This window comes from Apteryx mantelli, chromosome 28 (assembly GCF_036417845.1).
Source record: "Apteryx mantelli isolate bAptMan1 chromosome 28, bAptMan1.hap1, whole genome shotgun sequence".
In the NCBI taxonomy this organism is placed as follows: Eukaryota; Metazoa; Chordata; class Aves; order Apterygiformes; family Apterygidae; genus Apteryx; species Apteryx mantelli.
In genome coordinates this window covers 6,312,537-6,326,307 of record NC_090005.1, presented here as the reverse complement: position 1 = coordinate 6,326,307, position 13,771 = coordinate 6,312,537, and the positions used below count along the sequence as shown (strand labels likewise).

The window sequence follows — 13,771 nt, the reverse complement described above, 5'->3', positions numbered from 1 at the left end:
ACAATGGAGGCGGTGCATATGCACAAGGAAAAGGCGTGGGTAAGGAAAGGGAAATTTGCCCTTTCAGGGGCAGTAGGAAGCTACAGTGAGGTTTAATGACTAACTGAAGCCGATCTAAGATTTCTTCTCTTGGATAAACCATAGACTGTAGCATCCAAGTAGTATTTACACCCTTGGATGACATGGTTAACTGAAGTTGATTTGTATGCTCCAAACCCAGAACATTCCTTAGAAGTTAGATAAACCACACACAAATTGCATGCAATTTCTGAAGGGTCTCTACAGCCTCTATATAGTTACAAGACAGAAATATTTATTGCATTTGGCATGGAAGTTGCAGCCTGTGAGCACTGGGTAAAAACCAGAAGTGGGTGAGCACTAGAGCACCAGATAGCAAGCACATTCTTTCTTTTCCTTTCCCAATAAATTATATACAAAGGTGAACAGCTGTCACACCGACATTTCAGATCTGAAATATAGTTAAGAGCAAGTTATAACTAAGGCAAAGAAAATGAATGTCAGAAAGTTTTGTTTTTTCAAATTTCAGATAAGCTTTTTAGCCCTGGGGTTAATCAGAGAGCTAGAGAAATCTGTTTGGAGTCTAACTTCTTACCAGAAAAATGTTTCTTTGTGTAGTATGTGTGTAAACACGTACAAGTAAGGGTATATGTATTTATATAAATAATAGGGCACACCTTTAATTCATTGCCCAGGGTAATCAAAATACTAGTGGTCCTTCAGAGAATTTTTTTCTTCCTGTATTAAGCAACCCCAATTAACAAGAGGACCCATCCAAGCAGCACACCCTGAAAAGCAGCTCCATGACCTCGCACTGTAGCCGTCAGGGTTTCTGACCTTCTCAAGAGGTACCTGTTGCCATGAAAGACCTCCACCTACAAAGTTAGCTGCTGCACATTACCAAATAGCACCCAGCTTTCAGATTAGTTCAGCCAATAATAATACCAAGAGAATATAATCCTACCTTGACACATCACTGGTTAGCATGCTACCAGGCAGCATGCAGCCAGGAAAGCTGAAGAGGTGAAGCTATAGCAAACAGAAAACAAGCTATAATTCTTTCTAGTCTACTAGCATATTTCTCATTATGGTCAAGTGACATTGATGAGAACTCCCAACACCTGAATCTTTTACCTTCATGCATGGTCAGGGCTAAGGACTCTGCACTGCTGCTATGAAGATATAGGATGGTTGCTTCAAAATGTCAAACTATTTCAAGTAAAGGGTGCTGGTCCATCCAAAGGCCTGCTTGAAGGAACATTTCTGAACTGGACACAACATACAGCATATAGGTGAGAGAAGAGCGTTTCTTTCCATAACTAACACCATTCTTCTCACTTCTCTCTGCAGAGTGGCTAAATATTAGCAAAATTAGGCACTTAACTTCTCTGCCTCAGTTTGAGAATGTAATGAGTTGTTCACAGACACAAAATTCAAGAGAACCAAGATCAGCCCCCAGAAGGCTTTGGCTACTAGTTCGATATGAAGTAGAAAGTCAGGAGAGAGAGTCAGGCACTAATTGGATTTAGCCTATAGGGTTTCTTCAATGTTTCTCCCTAAGTGTTTAAATCACTGTAAGAAAAGACCTAATGCACCTCCCAGGAAAGTTTACTTTGACATCAATTCCACAATCACTGGGAATGGACACACTGTACACAGCTACACACAAACAGGACATATCATTTGATGGAAATCTGTTTTGCGATCAAAATCTTGATTGCTTTATTTCTGGGGAGAGGGGAGGTAGGTCAAGAAATACAAACATAAATAAAAGAATACATAGCTCCAGATCCAGAGTTTAAACACAAATCCACAGAGATTGTATTTAGAGAAACAAGACTAATTAAGATATCCCTAGCCATTTTATGTTAAAAAATAAGATTCCTGCAGTTGCATATTGCTTACTGAGAGGTACTTTTAAAACCAGTACTGTTTATCTGCCTGCCAGCATGTGTGCAACAAAGTACTGGGACTGTCCTTCTTTCTTCCAGCCCTGAAAAGATGTATTTAGCATCTGTGCTTCGTTTCACAAACTTCAAGACATGCACTGTCTGTGCATCCTCTCCAGCGTTTCAAATCTGACTAAACATAGATCACACAAGATACTCTATTTATTGGGCTAACACTGTGCAAAGGACCTAGGTTTACAGTGCAATTGCCAGGACAATAGATATTATATGCAAGGCAAGATCATTCAACCCAGAATTTCCTTTGATTTGTGCAGATAGCCCACTGCAGGTAAGTCAGGAATGGGAGCATTCAATCTCTTTGCTATAAGTATTCAAGAGAATAGGAAGTGTTTGGGTTCCAACAGAAAAGTATCCAGGTAAACCATATATCTCATCTGCTCAGATATTCCATTTACGGTGTTGAGTATTCAAGTTGTTTCTTTGTCCCCCTTCTCTAGCCAAGTAACAAGAGTATGAAAGACATTTAGGAGCAACAGGAAAAGAAAAGGCTTTGTTAGTCTACTGGATCCCTAAGCAACCACAGCATCACAGCATCATGAGGTTGTTAGATGATATTAATCTTTCTGAATCAAAAAGGCCTGCATCCTGTACTCCAGCTATATTGCCCTGTATCATACTCACCCATTTGCTCCACAATTTCCGGTGGAAAAACTCGAGAAGCAAAGGCTCGTCGGAAAATGTCTGAGAATTCTTTGTCGAGGCCTCCAATGCCCATTTTCTCAAAATTCCAGTCTGGGTTGATGATTGACTGGCGGTTCTCCTTGGTCTTTGATTTACCTGGAGAAAAAAAAAAAGAAAAAAGAAAAAAGTCATTTCAAACACGAGGTACAGCAGAATTACAGCTCACAGAAGTACCAGCACAAGGACAGTTCTACCAGGTCAGTCCCATGTCCATCTAACTCAATATTCAGTTTCAAACATTAGTCAAGAGGATGCACTACGATATGAGTGCAAGGACGTGTGCTGGACACTATCCCTTACTATTCTCCCAGCCTTCAACTGTTCCTGTTCAGTGACTTCCTGAGCCAGATGTTGCTCTTATGTATTTAATAACCCTCAGTAGATTTCTCTTCCACAAATTTGTCTAAGCCCCTTGAATTCGCCTAAATTTAGCAGCTAGAACACCCTACAGCATCTAGCTCCACAAATCAGCTCCTTTTGTGGCTTTGGAGCCAGCTCCTACCAGCTTCATTTCATGCCCTCCAGTGTAAGAACTGGGGGAGAGAAACAGTGAACAACTTCAGCCCTTTTCCATCCTTTCTGGGCCACTTAGGATTTTATTAGACTTGTCTTGTATCCACCTCTGTTGTGGCTTTTCCAGATAGAAGAGTCCTAACTTGTTACTAATTCCTTACACAGCAGCTGTTCCACACTTGAACATCTCTGTTGTTCTCTGCCCAGTCTTCTCTATTTCTCCTATATCCTTTTGGAGACAGGCAGACCAGAACACACACTGCGGTTTGCCTGCATATTGAATACAGATGCAAAATTACGCCCCGCTTTGTTCCAAACCCTTTTTTTAATAATGCGCAATAATCTTAACAACTGTGCTTCATAATTCTTAATGAGAGGGCTCAGACTGCTGAGCATGGGGCTGACATTTCTTTGGGACTATCATAACCAGGATCTCGGCTCTACAGAGCAATCATTTTTGACTGAAGTTAGGAGTGTTTTCCTTCCAACACATCACTTTATATTTATCTATACTGAATTTCCTCTGCCATTTTATTTCCTAGTCACTCAGGCCCATAAGAGCAAGTTTTGTCACCTCATTACTCAGCCCTTTTTTCCAGCTTATTCAATAATTATAATGAAAAGCAAAGGCCCCAGCAGAGACTCATGCTGAACTCCACTGGAATTGCTATTTACTTCTACCCTTTCATCATTCATCCATTCATGCAAGGACCTTCTCTCTTACACATCTCTGCTAAGTTTCTTTTTAAAGAAACTCTGATAAGGAGCTTTGCTGGAAGAGCTTTGAAAAATAGGCAGACTAGGTCAGTCTCCGTCCCCATGCTTTTTGATTCCTGTAATGAACCTCCAGTAGGATCTAGGACTTCCCTCACAGACAACATGCTGACCCTTCCCAGCGTATCATCTTTATACAAATATCCACTAATTTGATTCCTTCCTACAGTTTCTGCCGATTTGTTTTGTACGGATTTCAGGTTTAAAGACCTGTAGCTCCCCAGACCTTCCCTGGCATCTTCTTAAAAATTGACAGCACATTTGCCATCCTCCAGTCCTCGGATACCAGAGCAACTTTAAGCAAGGTTATAAATCGGCATTACAAGGTCAGCTATTTCATCCTTCAGTTCCTTTAGGACTCAGGTGAATAAAAGCCAGCCCTGCCAAACTACCACTGCTCTTTTTGCTATCTATTCCATAACCTCTTCTACAGATATTCCTAGTTAAGCCAGATCCCCTAAGCACAGGTTTTGTATTCTCTATGCGATAGCGTAACAGCCCCCTTTTCTCTTCTGCTGACAAAGTTTTAGTCTTAGAGAGCTCCACGCTCCCTTTTCCTAGGAGCTTAAAAGCAAGCAGTGCATTTAGGAGGCGGACAGTAAGCAAAAATGCTACAATAAGAACAACAACGGCTGCAATGCCAACAAAGCCACTCAGTCTCCTCTTAAATTCATTTGAGGGAATTTACAAACAAGCACTGACACATCAGTCAGATCAATGCTTCCAAAGGGCTTTTAGCAAAGTCACCTTGCTTTGCTACTAGAGAAGCTAATAGTAATACAAAAATCCAGAGAGGAAGCAAAGATCCTCAAGCCATTCCTTAATTCCCGCTGAAATTGGGTGTCTCATACTTTCTCAGATTCACCCAGTGCTTTACAGGATTAGGCCTGAGGACTACAACCATCCCTAACTTTAGGCATCCAGAGTCCAATAACTACGCTAAATAAAAGTTCTATGCAAGCTGCATTAGATTGCTCTTAATCTTGGCCTAAACACACCTAGAATCAATACTTTAATTCCTCATGTGACAAAATAAACAAGAACACATCTTTAACCATCACGTTAGTGACAACATGGTACTATGTGCACCATGCATCAGTAATACATAGTACCAAATAGGGCAGCAGTGAACATCTGATTCACTAATCACTGTATATTTATTATCTCATCGCTCCACTGCAATTTTTAGATCAGTACACTCACCCAGACATGCTGGGTGAACTCCAGAACTTAGCCTATATCCCCCCCTTCTGGCTGAACCTGATCACAATAAAATTCTCTCCAACTAAACTAAAACTGCATTCACAGGTTTTAAAACACCATTTTATGCTAAATGGAAGAAACAGAACTGGCATTATTTTTTAAATGATCACAATTCTTTTCTACTGAGGAAAATAAAGGCCCTTTATTGAAGGTACTGCTCAGTGACACTTGCTTTACTTTTATCTTGCCTCTCAGAATGTAATTATTCACAACTCTGCGATTCTCCAGAGACTAACAAAGCACATCAAGCAGTTCTGCCTCAGATCAATAAGGAGATTAAATAAAGTACCAATCTAACAGAAGTAAATTGAGGCATAAGCAACTCTTTTGTCTTCTCCGCAGGCAATGAAGTAGAATCGCAGTGAAGAATTCCTATTCCCAAACAATTACCTCTCCCAGAGGACCATTCGTCATACCTATCCATGCTAGGAGAAAGATCACAGGTCATTATATGGCTTTGAACACTAACCAAGCAAAATATCACTGCTTGCTACGATGCAGTAAATTGGATTATGTTAATATCCACCTCAAGCTGTCCTATCAAAACGGTAAAAATTAAATGGGCTATAATTATGTTCATGCAAACTTCATTCAGGGCTCTTAGAAAAACTGTATCCTAATTAATATGCTTAATTACAGTGTCATCTATAATCCCTTTCCACAGACCTCTTTTTTTTTTTTTTTTTTTAAGTACAGAACGTACTTTCAGATAAAGAGGTCTATCTAATATGCAAGGTACGTAGTTACAGAACAGCTTCACATCTCCCCATTTTTGCAATGACTGTACATGCGTAGCAGACAACTACAGACCATTAAGTCATAGCTTCACACTTGAGGAAAAGATGACACTTTTGGGTAGCATCAAAACTCAGTCTGTGCCATGAGCTCCTGCACTGCTGAAGGAGTGAAATTTTATTTTCCTAAGCAGCTACTAACCTCACATGTTTTATTTCTGTACCAAATCAGTACCAGATACTCAAAGTACTGAGCATTCACAATCAAGCAGAGTTGTGCTTTGAACACAAGCCCACTACAAAAATATTATTAAAACAGTCACTCAACTGAGGTGGCCAGGTTCACTGAACCTCAGTCACAGCAGCCTTCATCTGCCACAAAGGCTCCACCACTCCTCATCTGTGGAAGAGCAGCAGCAAAAACAAAAGGTTTCTTAGTTCAGGGACTCCAGGAAAGCAAAAGGAAAACAGGAACGTCTGTGCAGAGCAGGACTTAAATCGCACCCAGCAAGGAATGCCGAGAGCCATACCACCACCAAGGGAGTTATTGTCCACTTCCTAACACAGACAAGGAAAGGAACAGTCAGGCTAACAGCGAACGTACCTGCTCTGCAGGACAGCCGCAGTGGACCCAGGGCACACGTAAAGCCAACTGCAGGGACAGTGCCCTCACTGCCCACTTTGCTGTCCAGGTTCCTGACCATTCAAGTTGGGCCCCACAGGAACATATCAGAGATCCCTTTCTACCTGTACACCAGTTTTCTACCTAAATGAATGTGTGGAGGGTGCACCAATTATTCCCTGAGTTGCTTGCTAGTAAAATCCATACATGAAGATTTTGTTGAGGATTTAGAAAGTGCTTGTTAAAAAAAGGGGGTTGTAGTTTTGTTAATAACCTTACTGTGTGAACAGTTACTGCAAACACACACAGTAACGCACTGTGCTGTATTTTGCAAGTAGCATCAGTTTCTGAAGGGCAGGACTTTCACAAGTCAAGAAAACTGAAGTGTTCTTCACAAGCTATTCTCTATCAGCTTTTTAAGGTTCTCCCTAGAGAAGAGAGATTAAAGATGAGATTCTCACAAGTTTTGCAATTTTGACTTACACATTCAGAAAAGTTCTTCTCACCTTCCCATTTCTCTGCTGTTTGAAACTAAAGAGCTATTGGCTTGCTAGTGTCCCTGAAAATATCATTCTTTGATGCATAGCTAAAACATTTCAACTAGCTGTTGTCTTTGGTTGGAGCTACTGGCCAATGGTGCCTCTCTAATCCAGGTGTACGAGTGCAGAGTGGTTAGGCTACCTTCTCTACTCAAATAACTCAGTTTGTTACAGTGAGTGCCTTTGAGAGACTGACATTTTTTCCTCCCGTCTTCTCCCTTTATATTTTAGATAGACCATGGTAATAAGGCATGATATGAAGGCCCACAAAATACCTCTAGTACATCAGTCAGTTGTGAAGCTTCATATTTGGATGATACAGTGACTTTTATAGAGCCCGTGGTTAGAAGAAGCAATGTTTGCAGGAGGGGTGGTATCTTCTTAGGGCAGCGGTTTTCAAGACTCCTGAACATCCACAGCCTGCTTTCTACAGGGTCTGTGAAGGGTTCTTAAGAGATCAGGTCCAATCATCTGCTAGTTTAAACAGATACCTGGGAAAAATTCGGGGATGTGGTTTTCAATCAACTTGGTCAAATGATATAACTGGAAAAACAAACTTTGAAGCAGGCGTGTCCTTGAGGCCTGAAAAAGTAGCAAACTTCAAGCTCTATTTATCCCCCCTTTGGATATAGTGGCACTTACCAATCAGATTGAGAGAAGAGTTCTCAGCTTTTTCAAAGGCAACTTGACTGTTCCCAAGAACCAAACCAATCTCAATCTGCAAAAGGGAGGAAACCAAATAGTTAAATCCAACTATTAGGCTCAACTTCAGATTCTTCTTTGGATATTTCCAAGCACGCCTCTGAAAGCGAGAAACAGTGGCAAAAGCTCCACTACAGAAGTCATTGGTAAGAATGTGAAATATCAACACCTTCTCTAACACTAATTTTAGTAACAATCATACGACACTGAATGCACTTTATTATACCTAAGGAACTCCTGATATGATAACCTGACTTTTTAAAGCTATTTGTTTAGTTCAAAACTAAGTATTTTATTTCAGCAAAATCTAGTAAATAGAGATGAAAAATGCTTTCTATAGAAGGAAAAATCACAACTGGACATATCCGGAGGACAGAAAGTGTCAACAGAGAAGGTTTCCAGGAACAAGTGCATAAAGACCAAATACTATTCCTTGTATATAGTCCCAGCTCTGCACTTCAGTGGGTGCAACTCTAAGCTCCAAGATACATAAGCACAGGAGACTGAATTTAACCGAAAATACTGTTCCTTATCTTCTCCAAGGCAAAAGCAGCAGTCAGATGAAACAAATGCGTAGCTTCTGCAAATGCAAGTAACCTAAATTCTTCCTTGTAACAACATCTGATCAGTACTTGAGTCTCTGCCGTCCCTCTGGAATGAACACGAATTCCTGTGTCCCTACCTTCTGCTTTTTGCTCGCTCCAGGCTCTCCTTTGAGGATGCTGGGATCCATAGCTTCCATGTCCTTTACCAGCAAGCCAAAAAGTTTGTCGTTAAAACTGAAGACAAGCTGTGAAAAGAAACAGCAGAAGGGGATTTTAACTCATTAAAAAGCTAAAAAGGATTTTGACAAGGCTAATCAGAGTTGAAGAGAAAGAGGCCCAAGGACTCTTATGTTTACCACCTAATAATCCCATATAACTTTTCCCTGTGAAGGCCTGGTGTACTGAACACATCCTTTCCATGTCTCATACTTGAATGCAATAGAGCAAAAGTAGCCCAACCTTAAGTCAAGAGGGAAAATTCAAAGAGCTGCTTCCTTTCAAGAAAAGTTTTTCTCCTCCCTCCTTTATCCCCTGGCTGTATGTTCCATATCATCTCTTGATGTTTTAAATATTGGTGCTAGGCCAGAAGAGCAACTTAGCTCAAATCTTTTCGATCTTTTGCATTTTGGTTTGACAAGGACACCTCAAAAATTGTTCTGGAATAGTCAGCAGAGAGACAGAGCGAACATTAACAGAAGTAGGGTCCCATCTTATAGAAGACAGCAGTCTGCCTTTGCAATTCTTTTCCTCTACGATTACATTTGCAACTGATTTAAGATTCAGGCCCTGCATGTTGTAAACTACCCTGGGAGACGGACCACAGTCTGTCTTGAGAATGTGGCACACTAGACACTATCACAGTAGTTCTTAGGGACAAAAACCCACCTGTTATAGAGCTGAAAAGGCTCAGTTATAGTGACACCAGCTTTCAGAAATCCCTAAGTCAAATGTGTCATACCTAATTTACAACCGGAGCCTGCAGAGCAGCAATAAATGTTTGCAGCAGTACACACTGCACATCGAAGGTGCTACTGAAAATTAATTAAAACAGTGTTTACATTCATTCGATACAGAAGGAAGACAAAGTTACTTGTCAAAAGATTCCAGGAGCTGCTCCGCTTATATCCAGCCAGGCCGAGATGGAGAAAAAAAACAGATTTCTTAAGCCTAAGGATTTTCCTCATAAAGACATATTTCTTTAGCTAAGGAAAAGGTAGATTTTAAACCACTCTGCTCATGCTCTCGTTGAACTATCATGACTTTCACTTATTCATAAAGAAACTGTTCACACAATAAATAATTTCTGTCTATAAGCTGTCCTCTGCAGCACAGACTAAGTATTAGGCATTCTTCAGTATTTCATATCATTGCATATACCAGCACACATGTCTGTCTTCAAGACCATTTTAGGCTAAAAAAAAAAAATTCCCACCTGCTGTCCTACTGAGAAGGCTTGGCTGTTGAACTGTTGGATGAATTCAGCAGCCATTTTGTCTGTGTCATAGGGGTTTGAGTCAATGCTCTTCTTCTGCAGAAAATCTATCTCGATTGTCATTGTGCCAATACACTGCTTAGTCTTGTCAAAAGTGTATAAAGAAACTGAAAAAAAAAAAAGCACATTTTAGCACAGCAAGATCTCCACACAATGTATTAAACACGCTACAAGTTTGTCAATACATGTTCTTCCAGTTATATGGGATTACTCGTTTGCCAGATGTTAATATTCTTAGAATATTTGTCCCATCCAACACTTTTAAAAAAAATCCTTCTGATAAATAGGAACATCTACTATCTGAAATACGTGATTATATGAATTAAACAGATTTAATACAATTAAGTCTATTATTTCTGATAGAGACCCTCATTTCTCTTATATTCATCTTCTATTGCAAGATAAAAAAATACAGCAAATGTATCTCTACCGAGAACCCCCACATTTCTTTAAAACCTCTATTATGCCCTCAAAACAGCTCAAACACCATAGGAGTTTGGGGATAAGGACAACGAAAGCAAGTTCACCCGTGCTATACTACAATAGCTACATCAATGTCCAAGACAGGATTTGGAGAAGATGTCTTCAGAAAGCCCCAAAGGAAGCGCTAAGAGTAGTCCTGCTGGTAAAGCAATGACAAGAAGCCATAACTGTTTTTATGCAGCCATAGATTGAACTAGGTCTCCTCCAGACTAGGTGGCAGAAAGTTACGTTACATTGCTATCCCTGCCCTTAAACCTGCAGATAATCTACCAGGCTTCCACAACCCAGAATAAGGCATCTCCACAACCCAGAATAAGGCATCAACTACCCTTCCTCTTTGACAGCAGCAAACAGCTCCTATCCCACAGGTGTACTGGGGCCCATCCTAGCATGCCATAGCACACTTCCAGTGATGCAGAATCAATTGAAAGGTCCTTGAAAAGGGGCAGAAAGCAACATGGCATGGAAGGTATTTCATAGGCATTGCCAATTGCACCCAATCCCCACAGGGCTCAGGTCACACCATGCCAAAAACGGGAGGACAGTCAGGGCTGTTGTAGCTGGAGAAAAAAGGGCAGAAAGGAAAGGAGAGCATGCTTCATATCTTCAGGGCTACTGTCTCAACACACAGTTGATTAGAAGGACAGGATTACACAAAGCAGATAGGCTTAATAATTAGCAATTCCAGACTGCAGCAAAGGACAGAAGCAGACGTTTCTCCAGAACACTGAGATATCTTCCAGGTTTGCCTTGAATCTAGAGAAAAAAGTCTGTCTGATACAGAAGTCACAGCTAAGGATAAGGCAGTAGGAGGTGAATAAGGGAAATATACTTCCCCCATAGCCTGCTATTTACTATCAACTCTCTTGGCAGTAAAATGGCTCCAGAGTAAACCCACTGGGAAGATGCAAAGTTGACACAAGCATCCACTTATGAAAAGCATCAGCTAGGAGAACAGATTCACTCAGATAAAGGGAATGAAAAGAGCCTGCCACTTGCTGAAAATGATACTGGAAGACACATAGGTCATTATAGTATATAGATTTAACGTCCTTCCTTGTATAAGAACAGGCCATCTAGAAATGAGCTGTTATAGAAAGATCTTCAGGGAAATAGGGATAAAGAAGAAACAGTATACCAATTCCTGAACTGAGGTATATCTACTTGTTCTTTTGGAATAGGACGTGGCACCAGAAGCATCATATTAGTCAGAGCTGATGAGGGAGGGACATTGGCCCTGCAAGGACATAACAGGACTCCTCCTTACCTTACAGGTCACTTCAGGGCAGTTATTTCATTTTGCTTCTCTAATCTCAGGGCTTTGTCAAACAAAAGCATCTGGAAAGATCATTAGTCCCTGTACAAGGCCACCTCACAGAACTGAGGTATCAACAAGTGCTCTTTAAGTCCAGGAGCAAGTGTTGGACATGTCTGGTACAGAGGACAATTAGAATCCACCAGTCAAGATGTGCCCCAGTAAGCAATATACTGCACCAACTTCAAAAGCCCGTAAAAATCCTAGAAAATGAGAGGCAGGGGTGATGTCCTGCCGCTGAGAGTGGAGCTGGCACAGCCAGCACCCAGCTCTAGGTGTGCATCTCCAACTGTACCAGAGGAGCTGATAAAGCTGAAGCCAAACCATACTAAAGGCAAGATGACAATAGCCGCTGGAAGCACTCAGCCCCAAGTCCCCTTTCCACAAAAGCAAAGTTACGAGTTTTACTCACCTGCAAAGCCTTAACCATAGCATTAGGGGCTGGACAGAGTTCAGATTCACCGTGCCATTAAGAACTGCACTTTAAGTTGACATTTAAAATATAGTTTTCACATTATTAGAGGAACAAGACAAAAAAGGAGTCCTGGTAAGTCAATAGTTTTATGAATATTTCTCTCTACCTGTAGCATAGCTTTACTAATTCTTTATACTCACAAGGGAGTCATACGACATTTAGTCACTCTGCACGAAATTGCTGCAATTTCTTTTTTAATACACATTCCCACACACTTGGTAAATTTGCAGCAGGGTGTAGTACAAGTACAATTAACAACTGGCTATGCTGAATATTAGTGTTTATTTCCAAAATAATTGTAGTATTACAAAAAACATATATCTGTAAACCAGCTGGCACGTGCTACTGACCAGCAACCAAACAAAGATGAGAAGTAAATCCACGGCTCCTTCCCCATACCTGCAAAAAATTATAGGTGGTTCTACAGTTAAAAAACAACCCAAAAAAAAACCCACCACATAAACTCAGCTAGAAAAGAGAAGAAGCTTCCAAGCAACAGTCTGAGTGTCTATAAGCAAAGAAAACCAAACAAATACCAAAACTGCATGAGAATCCAGTACAGAAAGAGATCCATGAAGACATCAGACTTGACATTCAACTAATGACCCAGGCCCGTTGACTTGCTGATTTCAAAGAAGCTGGGAAAATGAAGAGCCAAGGAGAGAGCCTCCCTAACCATGCCTCACGTTCACAGCTTTATCGTTTCTCAGCCTAGGTTCTCCTCATTTATTGATGTGGTATACAGTCATCAGCTCTGCCAACAATCCTCAAATGACAAGAATTCCCTGGAAAGATTGTAAACACCTCAAATGCCACAACAGTGCTCTAAAAAACAGCTGCTGCACACCAACGACCCTGAGCCAGACAACCACTTGAGCAGGCCTCATCACAACAACCTTGTCAAGGATGAGATGGCTGCCCCCATTAACATGCAGGTAATTCCTGACTAAAGACCATCCCTTACCTTGATCAGCTGTTATAAAGAACATGGAGACCTTCCTACAACAGCAGCTGCTGTTGAGAGATGCAAGTTAGTCTCCTCTTTGAACACTGGCAAAAATCCCATTAAAACCTAAACTTTGGGATACGAATCTTCAACTTGTGCAAACTCTAGATGGCACCCCTTCCACTTCACCACACTGCAGAATCCTTCATCTCAGGTGAATACCACTCTTATAGTGTCCCCAATCAGAAAACTGTTTGCCCCTTAATGGGGCAAGATCTTGTTTGAAAGCAGGAAGGGAAGTGAGAGCAAAAAGCTATAGACTTCAGCTTTCCTATGGATGGTCTGTCCAGGAGACGAGCATCTGACCCAATGAGACACCAAGAAAGTATCAGTCATGCACCAAACAGACCCAAAATCAGAGGATGAAGAAGTGAGTTAGGGCCCTCAAGAGCACTTGTCTATGTACTGGTCTGTGGGTAGCATGTGTAAGTGTAACCTGCATGAGGAAACTTCCCCCACTTTTTAAGAAGTCCAACTACATTTGGCAGCTGAATTTTTAAATATTCTCATAGACTAATTTATGTTTCTTATGTTGTGAAGTGTTGTGAAGTACCTTTGACCCTTTGACTGGAAAGGCATTCGATTAGTGAAGCACCTGAACATACAAGAACTATGTGCAGAGGTTTCAATCCTGCAGTC

At 40.9% G+C, this 13,771-nt stretch overlaps 1 protein-coding gene across 1 annotated transcript in view; it reads right to left on the bottom strand.

Moving 5' to 3' along the window:
- Positions 1-13,771, bottom strand: part of NSF (N-ethylmaleimide sensitive factor, vesicle fusing ATPase) — an 85,159-nt gene that overhangs the window by 46,396 nt on the left and 24,992 nt on the right. The window contains exons 5-8 of the mRNA XM_067312037.1: positions 9,794-9,960; positions 8,499-8,606; positions 7,757-7,832; positions 2,610-2,765 (exon numbers count right to left, since the gene is read on the bottom strand). Coding sequence (XP_067168138.1) covers positions 2,610-2,765; positions 7,757-7,832; positions 8,499-8,606; positions 9,794-9,960 — 507 coding nt within the window. The remainder of the gene's footprint in view (positions 1-2,609; positions 2,766-7,756; positions 7,833-8,498; positions 8,607-9,793; positions 9,961-13,771) is intronic.